This window comes from Solanum lycopersicum, chromosome 9, assembly GCF_036512215.1.
Source record: "Solanum lycopersicum chromosome 9, SLM_r2.1".
NCBI classification, from domain to species: domain Eukaryota; kingdom Viridiplantae; phylum Streptophyta; class Magnoliopsida; order Solanales; family Solanaceae; genus Solanum; species Solanum lycopersicum.
In genome coordinates this window covers 67191033-67203809 of record NC_090808.1, presented here as the reverse complement: position 1 = coordinate 67203809, position 12777 = coordinate 67191033, and the positions used below count along the sequence as shown (strand labels likewise).

Here is a 12777-nt window from a genome sequence, read left to right as displayed (position 1 = left end):
GCCAACTCAAAATAGAAATCAATATATACCAAGTAATATCATAAAATCAACTATGATACTCAACATGTAGCAACAACAAGTACTATATCATTAACAATTACCGTCAAGTTCACACATGAGGACTCAAGCCTCAATACCATACTCATTTGGGAATCATGTTCATTAGATTGAGTATATTAACATCTTTCAAGATTCATTATCTTTATTTCTCTTGTGTCGGTACGTGACACTCCGCTCCCTCATATTCATTAGTTCTCTTGTGTCGGTACGTGACACTCTGATCCCCTTAATCTATGTATCGGTTCGTGACACCCGATCCCCTAAATCTACGTGTTGATTCGTGACACCCGATCCCTTAATACTACGTGTTGGTTCGTGACACCCGATCCCCTAATACTACGTGTCGGTTCATGACACCCGATCCCCTAATACTACGTGTCGGTTCGTGACACCCGATCCCCTAATTCTACGTGTCGGTTCGTGACACCCGATCCCCTAATTCTACGTGTCGGTTCGTGACACCCGATCCCCTAATTCTACGTGTCGGTTCGTGACACCCGATCCCCTAATTCTACGTGTCGGTTTGTGACACCCGATCCCTTAATACTATGTGTCGGTTCGTGACACCCGATCCCCTAATACTACGTGTCGGTTCGTGACACCCGATCCCCTAAATCTACGTGTCGGTTCGTGACACCCGATCCCCTAATTCTACGTGTCGGTTTGTGACACCCGATCCCCTAATCTCCTTCTATCAATTCATCAAGCCTTCTTTCTTACCAAGGCATCATCAATCTCATTATTTTAGTTCATCACGCTTTCTTTTATACCAAGGCCTCATCATTAACAAAGAGATTAGGATTTTTCAAGATTTGGGATTCAATAACTTCATCATGCTTATATAATCACAATTATATAATTACATTCATGCAAGCATACAAGTAAGCACATAGCAGGGTTTACAATATTATCAATACATATCATTCGCTATTAAGAGTTTACTACGAATATCGTAAGAGAAACCATAACCTACCTCCACCGAAGACTAGTGATCAAGCAAGCAAATTCCCAAAGCTTTGTTCTTCTTCTCTCCCTGTTCGCTCGTTTTCTCCCTCTCTTGTGCTTTCAAATTTTCTTATTCAAACCCTCTTTCTTTTACCCTAATTAGCATATAATTAAGAATAAAAGGTGGCAATAATAACCCACTAATTAACTTAAGGTTACCTCTTTTAACCCCCAAGAAATTTAGTTATTAATATAAACCCACAAAATATATAATTATAGCAGGAATAGTCCAAAACGCCCCTTTAAAACTTAACCAGAAATCCGACTCCGACTGTGATTACGCAACCTGTGACGGCCCGTCGCGCCTGCGACGGTCCGTCATGCAGGTTCGTCAGAGACTCGATTCCTTAAGGAGTCTGTGACGGCCCGTCGTACCTACGACGGTCCGTCCTGCACTTCCGTCACGACGTTCAGAGAATCGTTCCCTGTACCAAATTCTCAAGAGTTGAAGTGTTTTGAAATGGTGGATCACGACGGTTCGTCGTGCCTGTGACGGTCCGTCCTGCAGGTCCGTCACAGAGTTCAGAGAGTCGATTTCAGCACCCAAATTTCAGAATTTCTAAGTGTTTTGAAACGAGACCCCTCGACGATCCGCCGTGCCCATGACGATCCGTCGTCTCAGCCTGTTTTTCCAGAAATAAAATCTGCTGCTCAAAACGACTAAACAGGTCGTTACAATAATATATCTGAAATCTTGTCAAAACTACTATTACTATTTCAATAAAACCTATTTGAAATTGATCTTGATAAACTATATGAAATTTTAGGCAAAAATATTCGATATTTAAATTTTACAAGTTCAGACTTCACATAAAAATATATAAGCCTATCATACTTCATACGCGAATATTTGTAACTTTTATTGTATATATTTGAAATTGTTGCTAAGCTAGTCGAATTGCATTTAAGGGAAAAATGATAAACACATTCCTGAACAATTATAAATGGTATGGGGATACCCTTTGTCATACTTTTGTGACAATTGTACCCCTATCGTCAAAAAACGAGAGCGTACATGCCCTTCACTCTAACAGAAGATTAAATTGGGACATGTGACACAATCTTATCTATCGATCCGATATCTGATTGGCGGATAAAATTATGACATGTGTATGTCTGTTAGTATAAAAAGTATATATGCTCTACCTTTTGGGCGGCATGGACACTTATGTCCAAGAAAATGATGAAGGGTATCTGCATACTATTTATGATAGTTCGAATGTGTATTTATCCTTTTTCCTTTTTTTTTTAATTTTGAGATAAATTAAATGACGCCTCCAAAATCGGATATTTGTTCACTTTGCCTACATTTTGATATATTATTAAATATATGTAGATTGTATTAATAGAATTTAAATCTTATAGCTTTAAGCATATGACATGAAAAGTTAAAGATTAAATTTTTTTTTTGAAAAAAGAAAATAAAATGATTTTAAAAAAATTAATCAAAAAAAAGTTTTCCATTTTTAGAATGTGTAGAAGTTATATAAAAATAAATAAATAGAAGTTTTATTAAACATTATAATTTAAGAACTCATCCAATCCAACGCAGTATTATTATTGGAAAGATTAATAATTTATCATCCAAAATTTTAGGAACCTACTTATTAAATTAACCTTGTTTAATATGGGAGGGTATACACTTTCAAAAAGATTCTTTTAGGTTTTCGAAATGATTTTTACTTTTTTTTTCTATTTAAAACAGAATAATTCTCGACTGACAATGAAATATAATAATATTTGTTCAGGTTTTTTACCTCAAGGATAAAAAAACTTACTCTTATTTTCAAAAACCTACCTATTAAAGTCAAATGAACAATTTTTTGTTTAATCGATCAAGACTTTACCGACCTATACAATTAATGTTTATAGCAATAATATTTCCTTTTTGAATTGCATTTTACCTAGTTACGATATCAAGGACATGATAAATATATTTTGAAATTTTTAAGTACATTATTAATACATGTTAAAACCAAAAATTAGAGACCACAAAAAACAAGACTGCAAAATATTCTTTTTTTTTTCTCGAGCCAACAACTTGTACTAATAATTTCTTTGAATGTACCATTAAAGAAAAAAAATGTATGAAAATTCCCCCTTTTAAAGGAAGTTTTACACTATCTCCAATGGTTATTAATTATCACAATTAACATTAGGTTAAAACTATAAACAAGAAAATTTACTACTAACTAACTAATACTACTAGGATTACCTATATATATAATTTAAACAGTAACATATTCAGTGTAATTTCATAAATAAAATCTGAAGAGGATGATGTTATCATCCTTATCTCAACTATATGAGGATAGAAAATTATTTCTGATAAACCGTCGCTCAAGTAAAAACATATTATAAAGGATAATATGATGCCGAAGCAAAGGTAATAATATGTATTAAAAAAATGAAGCATAAGAAAATAATGGCATCATAATACATAGAACGAAAACTAGATGACGTCTGCCTATCTAGTCTCTACTAACCTTCTAACTTAATCATCGACTTTTATAACCTCCTATGTAGAATCATGTCTTCCGTAAGTTACATGTGAGTTATGTCCCGTTCAATCTCATCTTCTTAATATTTCTTTGCCCTACTTCTACTTTTTTTTCCAGAACCACTATAGCCAACCTTTTACGCCTCAGCGGCATAAGTTCAGTTGTCCTGTTGAGATAACATATGAACAACCCATTTTGGAACTCTGATTAAATTCGAATCACGCACTGCAGGGCCCATTTGAGGTGACGCTTCTAGCAGAATTTTCTTCATATCCAGAGCTTGAATCCAAAACCTCTGATTAAGAGTGAAACACTTCCACCAGTGTACTATGTTGGTTCATGTTCGAATCAATCATATGTATAATTTTAATCTTTTTCCCTACATGTCAAATAGTTTTTTAAATCCATTGAATGAGGAAGTCATAGTATAAAAATCTAGAATTAGTGTTAATACTGTAGGAAAATGACATACAATATAATATAAAGTTTTTCAGTAAAAATTAAAAATAGTTGGAATTAAGTCTCTTTCATTCAGTGAAGACTATTTGCTTCATCCACTCAAGATCTTGAAAGCAACATGACAAGATTCTTGAAAAAAATTAAAAAGATGTGAGATTTCAATGGGAAAAAAATTAAAATAATTCCACAAACATTATTTTATTTTTTTAGATTTTTTTTTACAAAAATGAAAAAAGAATCTTTAAGCCGACATGACTAATCAATTAGGGTACTATTTTCACCTTGAGATGAATATGGATAACACCAAAAATGTCACCATATAAAAAGGGATAATTGAATAAGACTTGTGTACTAGAGGTTCAAAATTGTTTAGGCCTAAGTGGTTGTAACATAAGTTTCAATAAACATTAATCAATTTTAATTCAATAATACGTTATCTTTACATGTCTAGTCAGCTATTACGTTTTAACGTATACGTAGGAGACATGAACGTTACCATTGTCCGTGCAAGATTAATTGAATATTGTTCAAAAATTCAGTTCTAGTACATTACTTTACAGTAACATCATGTTTCAAATTGTGAAATTTGAGAAATATCTTAAATTTATTATGACTCTAATAGTAAGATCATTTATATTTTTCAGGTTCAAAGTCCTAATTAAAATAGAGTTAACGAACAATTTAGTCCTAAATACTAGCTAGTTTCCAATAATTACGGAGATAAATTTTTTTTAGTGGCAATAAATATACACATTAATGAAAAATGCAAAGTCTTATAGGAATTAGTTAATGCAATTAGACTCAATTTCGCTAAAGGTTTTAGGATATACAAAAAATGTTAATTACCGCTAAAAATATACATTTAGTGACAATTAAGCTATTACCTTTAATTAATTGCTGCTAAAGATACTTTTTGACATAATGAATTCGAATCTAGATTAATTGGGCCTAAGTGATTGTAACTTGAGTTTCATAGCATTTTTCGATTGTTATAAGTGTTGGGAGATATAAGTTTAACAACATGTATAAATATCTAATCAACTATTGCGCCTTAATTTATTCTCCAGACGTAACGTTAACATCGTCTATGTGAGAATAATTGAATATATTATTCTAATAAGTAGTTGTAACTTAAGTTTCGTGGCATTTATCGATTGTTGCAAGTGTCAAGAGAGATTAGTTTAATAATATATGTTATTTTCAGATGTCTAGTCAACTGTTACGCCTTAACATATTTTTCGAATATGTAACGTTAACATGTCTGTACAATAATAATTGAGTATTGTTCAATAAATATATTTCTTGTACATCACTTTCACTGTAACGTCATGTTTCAAAATGTGATTTTTAAAAAAAAATTGTTTTGTTATTTCTTTATTTATAAAAATCTTCTATAGTAATGTCATTGTGATACACTAGAGATATTAGATTACTAGCTAGGTAGACCTCTTTAAAAACATGGTAATGTTGGATTATAATGACTCCAATATTTTTCTAGATTTTAAATTTATTAGTTTTGAATTTTTAAAATTATAAATTATTGAATTTTGAATATCTAGTATAAATATAAAATATGATCATGTTATTAAATTATGTTAAATTCATAAGCAAAAAAGCTCCTTTTTTAGTATTAATTTTTGGTTTATCTTTCTTTCATGCATTCAAAGCATTAAAACAGAAAGTAGAAGAAATAGTAAAATATTTAGAGATATCAACCTGACTTGTAGTGCACTGGTGGGAGTGTTTCATCCTTAATTAGAGGTCTCGAGTTTGAGCTTGGGTATGGAGAAAATCTTATTGCGAGCGACATCTCTTAATGGGCCTTATAATACGCGATCTGAATTTAGTCAGAGCTTCAAGTTGGGCTCTCCAAATACCGGATGGGAAACCAAAAACAAAATAAAAAAATATTTAGAGATAATTTTTTTACGTCCTTAAGACTATTGTTATTTAAATTAATTTCTTTCGACATAATATAAAAGAGCCTATTCTGCAATAGCAAAATTCAAATTTATACAATTTCGAGAATTTTTCACGACGAAACAAATCATCTTATCATATCCGAAGCAAGACCTTCGAATTTATAAACAATGAATTTCATATTAATCGAGTCTTATCGAAATCGTTAGAAAAAAAGAAAAAAAAAGAGATAATAATTAGATTGTTCACTATATATATTACACAGAAGTTGGAGACAAATTGATATGAATTCATGCTTGTAGACTGTGGATACTTGGGACATTGTCGGTTACATAAACATGTTGAAATAGATCCAACAGAGAAAATATTATAATATTTTAATATTTAATAAAATGAAAATATATATATAAAAAATAAATATATATATATATATAGCAACTTATACAATGGATATTACCCATGCTTTATATATGTATTAAATTTTTTTTCAAAAAGTTTATTCTATATTAGATTAGCTTTGAAGATATTTTAGTTCACTAAATTTAAAAAATATAAATCAATTATATAGGTTGGATACAATTTTTAATTAGAGATTTATGGATCGTAGATGGTATGTCTCCATGACCTTTCACCTATAAAAGCAGATAAAAAATCAAATATTTATCAATAAATTAAAGTAAAAGATTAAATATTCAATCAATTGAATTTTTAAGATGTCACATCTATTAGAGTCTTAAGTATTTTTTGTGACATTAATGTAAAAACGATGAAGAGTTAATAATATGCTTTTAAATTATGTGAAATTGCACAAAATGTCATTTGTTAATAAATTGGTCTAAAAATGCTTTTATCATTAATAGTTTGGCTCCCTATTGGGATAAAAAATCTTTTGTTTTTTTCGAATAAACATAAATATTTTTGTTATATCCTAATAAAATATTATTTTTAAAGAATGTTGTTTATTTATTTTCTTTAGCTAATGAAAAAATGGAAAGTACCCCAATCTCGTCTTATCAATTAAAACAAATATTTCATATAATATACTTTTTTAACATATAATTATTTACATAACAATAAAGCTTTTTTCCACGTCCGGAATTGACCCTTCTTCTTTTCAAGAGGATTCGCGGCACAAAGCCCTGAAATATAATTTACTATGAAAAATTCAAAAAGAATTTTAACATCTCAATAATAAGGAAAATTGTGCAGAATAGGAAACATTTAAATCATATTAAATGTTATAGCTATTGTATAGGAAAATTCTACTTTGAGCTATAGTTTCATCCAATCTCGCTATTAGTTTGATTTGTATAATTTAGTTTATTTGAATAAATTCAAAATTTGTATAATTCAGTTTTCGATTATATAAATTCAAAATATTGTATATGTTTATGCTAGCTATTTGTATACGATTTATGAAAAATTAATAATAAATTATCATATTTATATATTGACAAGCGAAACATACAAACAGAGTTATGAAAATTTTCTAAATATATAAATATAAAATTTGTATATATTTACCATATTTGAATATTCGCAAACGATATATACAAACGTGCAAAAATATACAATTGTTGCATCTATAACAAACAGAGCTATAAGTATGGAGTGCAATTATAAAAAAATATAGCTATAGAGCCTTATTATATCTATTCATGTTTGCTATTTCTAAAATTTTCTCAAAATTAAATCCACAATAAAATTCAACCCTATACCGTGTATGAGTTATGTAAATTTTTTGTATATATTGTATATTAATTATACACCAAATATACTCTGAAGACAATTGCAAAAAGTTACTGTTGGTGATTTATTTTATTTTTTTTAAAAAAATTCTTTAGCATTAATCATCGTCTCCTTTTTGGTCAAGGTTGTTAAGAGTAGCATAAATAGGCAATTGCCTAAATTTGACATTCTAAGGTCAAACTTTATGATTTGGTCATGATTTTATTACTATAAATATTTTATTTATGTAAATGATGAATGTATACAACTTTCCACATTTTAAGTTTCATATTCATAAAGAAAAAATTGGACACTAAATTTTATTGTTACACATTGCTACTTCTTGTATTCCAAAAAGCTAAATACAAAGTAAGTCCAAGATATCTTTAATTGTATGAAATGCATTAAATCTAATACTACTATGATATCTCCATTTTCATGACCTTTTTAATCTTACACCTTTTTTTTTTCTTTTTTGAAATATTGACACAATTACAAAAATCATCATCTTACCGTGAATACATGATCTCTCTCTCAATTGAAATTTGTTTTATAAAAATTATTGCGATACGATGTCGTTATTGGATTTTAAAAAATATGAACGAAAAATGAAGAGTTGCGACTTTTATGAAGAGTTGTGACTTTTATGAAAAGTTGTGAGTTTTCCAAAAGTTTGTGACCTTTCCGATAAGAAATAATAAGAACCTTTTCACACTACCCTTCGTTTTGAATATATTGAGGGATATCCTCTCATTTTAGGATAACGGATTTTCTTGACTTCTTCATCTACTATAAATTTAATATTCTAAGTGTACTTTAATATTGTTGAGTGGTTCGTTTACACCGTGGTGTTAGGTACCAATACATCAGTAAGTAAGATCGTTCTATCCTGGGAGGATATATTTCATTAACCTCGGATACTTGAGGGAAATAATATGAATTCCTTAAGGCGATACTGCACATTCAGTGGGCTCGATTTTCTTCGTTAAGAAAAATATTTTGTATATTATTTATAATCTGTTTCTGGTTCTATTTTCTATACTAGCTTAATTCTCTAGTTTTGAAAATACTCTTTAAACTCTGTTGTTCTTATCAAGTTCTTCAAAATTTTATTTTTAAGTATCTTAATAATACAAAATGAACAACAGACATGACCTTTATATCCGTAGATTAAAAATTAGAGGGGAGCCTATGCTCAACTCTCTTTCTAGTTTTCATCTAATGACTGCTCGCAGAAGAAAGTATAAACAAAAACTATACATAGTTTTGCACAAATATACAAGTTTGAGAATTCGACATAATAGGCAAAAAATAGCTTATTATATGAACTAAATCATTTTTAATTAAGAATATAAGTATAGAGGATTATTAGTTAAACAATATTTATAATATATATCATCAAGCTATTCAAAGTTAGCTTAACATTTATAACATTCAACTAACTGTCTAACTAATGTTTTGTGTCAAGAAAAAACAACCAATAGGGCATTGGCATCTATAATTAGTGTTTAGAACAGACTTCTTCCGTTTCATATTAGTTGTTCATCTTATTATAAATAGTTATCTCAAATTACTTATTAATTTTTAAAAATCAAGCTCGAATTCATTTATTTATTTTTTCATTATACCCTTCTTTTTTATGATTTATTAGGAACTTTTTTCGTGTAAAGAAAAACTGGACAATTAATAAGATAGAACTCAAAGATACATATCGCTACTAGCACAACCATTTAGCCAAAAAGATCTTTATGTGAATTTTACTGTTTAATACTATTCTTTTAATTAAATAATTTAAAAATGTAATTGATAAGCTTTATATATAGTTGACCATTTTCTCTTTTACGTTTTATTCACTTTATTCAAGAGATATTAATTCGAATTCTGAGAACAAAAAAAACTTTTGATATATATACACTTCTTCTTACGAAATTCCTATAAAATTTAGTCGTTTTTATCCAAACAGTATAAAGGCGGAATCAAAAGTTAACTAAATTTTTATTCTTTAAATTGTACATATTCTATAGTCATTTTTACTAAAAATACAGAGTTTAAACTAAAGCTATTCAATTCGGCCAATTCGTAGCCAAAACGCTAGCTTCGCCCCTAGTACTAAAACCTTGTAATTTGCTTCTTTTTTTTTAATTATAGAATTTAAAAACTCATAAATTCAAAATCCTTTTATCTTTACGCGATGCGAATTCGAATTCATAAACCTAATAATGAAAACTTTTTTCAAGTAAAAAATGTGACCTGCAGATTTGATGGTAGATACCTAACTTTTGCCAAATGTAAAGATCAAATAATAAGTTGAAAAAATGTGAATATTTTTTTTTTCTTTTCATGCAGAGTCTAGTCCAAGAATAAAAACAAAAAAAGTTAGGTTATTTTTGTCATTTTAATCAAGGTATTGTCAATCACTGCCACAAAAAAAAAAAAAAAAAAAAAAAGAGGGGTTCACTATAGTTGAAGGAAACAAAATCATATTATTCTCAACTTTCAAAAAAAATTTCTTTTTATAACTCTCAATAGTATTAAGCTTTTTCCTGTCTACATCTATCATTTCCAATCTTACTGTCAACCTCTTTTCATTTCCACAAAAGCCCTAACTAGGTCCCTTTACAATTACCAAAATAATACCATTACTACCCTTAACCCCCACCCCCACCCCCACCCCCACCCCCAAACCCCATTTCTAGGAAAAAATCAGCCAATCTATGTATACATTTTCAGAAATTAAACTTCATACAAACATCAAAGTTTTTTTTTTAAAATTTTTTTTAGGAATGATCAAGTTATTGACTATAAAACCAAAGAAAGCTTATTTCTTTCGTCTCGTGACATTACATCGAGTATGAGGAACAAATTACCTATTTTTTAAAATATGAATCTGAATATAGAGTCTTTTGAGTATTTTGAAATAAAATTAAAGATAGGGAAAAAGTTTTGAAAAACACTTTAACTTAATTTGGCTGAAATTATTATTACGATATCAAATTTTATGGAGGGACTTTTATCCTTTCACTATTTAATAGTGTATTTTAGGAGTATATATGTGATCACGTGCACACGTTACTATTTATAATGATGATCACATGGACACACACACATATATACACTGTTAAATAATGTAGGGGGTAAAAGGTCCTTTTCAGAGTTCAGTATTATTACAGCAGTTTCGATCAAAGTTCGAATATATTTCAAACATTTTCCCTTTAAACATAACTACTCATTTAATAATTGATGGTACATCAAATTCGAGAAGATAAAAACTCCTTTTAAAACTTGTGATATATTTAAGCGTTAGAGATGAGTTTTAAAAAGAACGATTCTTTCCTTTTCAGTTAACCTTTTAATTCTAACTTTTTACGTGACATATATATTTAGCACCATAAGATAAATAAATTAAGATTTAAAATTCTGAGTCAATTAAAACTAGACAAACAAGTTACTCCTCCATTTTAATTTGTTTGTCATGCATTCTGATAACTTTTCAATTTCAGCTTTTCATATTTAAAGAGTGTTCTACTATACATTCTACGCATCTTTTAAAATAACAAGATTCAAAAATATTTTTTATTTTTTTTTACTCAAAATTAAGTCAGGACAACATTAAAACAGAAAAAATATAATCGAAATAATTATCTTTTAAATAACAAATCAAAAAGAAAAACGAATCACATAAATTAATCCGAACAAGATAAGAGAAACTAAAGTTCAGCCCCCCCTCCTCTTTCCCCAATCTTAACATATCACCCCCTGTCTCTCTAAATTCACTCTATTTTATTCCATCATGTAGCTACCAGACCTCACATGGTCATCATAAGCAAGCAACATAAAAACCCTAATTCACTATAAATCTATTGGTTCTTATAACCTACTCCCTAGCTCCTCTATTACCCTAAAAAAAACTTCTTATTCATCTTATACCTCACCTCTCTTCTCTCTCTCCCAAATAAAAGATCATCAAATCGAACAAACAAAAAAAAAACCCACTAAGATCAAAGATAATGGAACACAACCAAGAAGTGGATTCACCAAACTCAGTCATCATCAACCACCATCATCATCACAATCACAACCTTGATAACAATTCGATGACGATGTTAGCGGGTAACAATAATAATAATAATAATAATAGTTATCTTGCTTCATCGTCATCGAATTCGCCAACAACCCTAAGCCGATACGAGAACCAAAAACGTCGTGATTGGAACACGTTTGGTCAATACCTAAGAAACCATAGACCACCACTCTCTCTCACTCGTTGTAGTGGGGCACACGTGCTAGAATTTCTTCGATACCTTGACCAATTTGGAAAGACTAAGGTTCACACTCAACTATGTCCATTTTTCGGGCACCCAAACCCACCCGCACCTTGTCCGTGCCCGTTAAGACAAGCCTGGGGGAGCCTTGATGCACTCATAGGACGGCTTCGAGCCGCTTATGAGGAAAACGGTGGAAAACCCGAAACTAACCCTTTTGGTGCAAGGGCAGTTAGGCTTTACCTTCGCGAAGTTCGCGATTCTCAAGCTAAAGCTAGAGGAATAAGTTATGAAAAAAAGAAACGCAAAAAACCAAATCCTCAACATTCATCATCGTCATCATTGCCACCACCAAATGGAAATTCAAGCTAATAATAAGATTTGTTTTTAACTAAACAAATCTTATTTTTTTTTTCATCATGTATGGTATGTATGTCTATTTTCTAGTTTTTTTAAAAAAAAATTGAAACCCTATTTTTCCCTATTATTACTATTTATGGGTACTGAAATTTGAAATTGAAACATTGATCTTGATCAGTACTTTTTTTTTTGTTACTAATTATTATGCAAATGATGACAGCTTTTTTAGAAGTGGTAGTGGTATTAATGGAAGTGCAGTGGCAGTGACTGTTATTAATTTAAAAATAAATAACATTCTAATTATTAAGATCTAGGTGAAATGTTTTTTTGTGCTATAGATATTTTTTTCTGACTAGGAGGATCGATAGTGTTTCTCCTATTATCTAATTTTTTGATTTAGGTGGTTGATCATTTGAATAAATGTTATTTGTTTGTTATAAATTTCTATTTTTATCTGAATCAAAAATTAATAGTGTTTTCAC

The 12777-nt window shown here is 29.7% G+C and overlaps 1 protein-coding gene across 1 annotated transcript; it reads left to right on the top strand.

The window, feature by feature from the left end:
- The first annotated feature begins 11486 nt into the window (after positions 1 to 11486).
- Positions 11487 to 12526, top strand: LOC101253723 (protein LIGHT-DEPENDENT SHORT HYPOCOTYLS 4). Its single transcript, NM_001319144.1, has one exon. It carries the CDS (start codon positions 11681 to 11683, stop codon positions 12305 to 12307), a length of 627 nt encoding a protein of 208 aa, NP_001306073.1. The 5' UTR covers positions 11487 to 11680; the 3' UTR covers positions 12308 to 12526.
- The last annotated feature ends 251 nt before the right edge of the window (positions 12527 to 12777 follow it).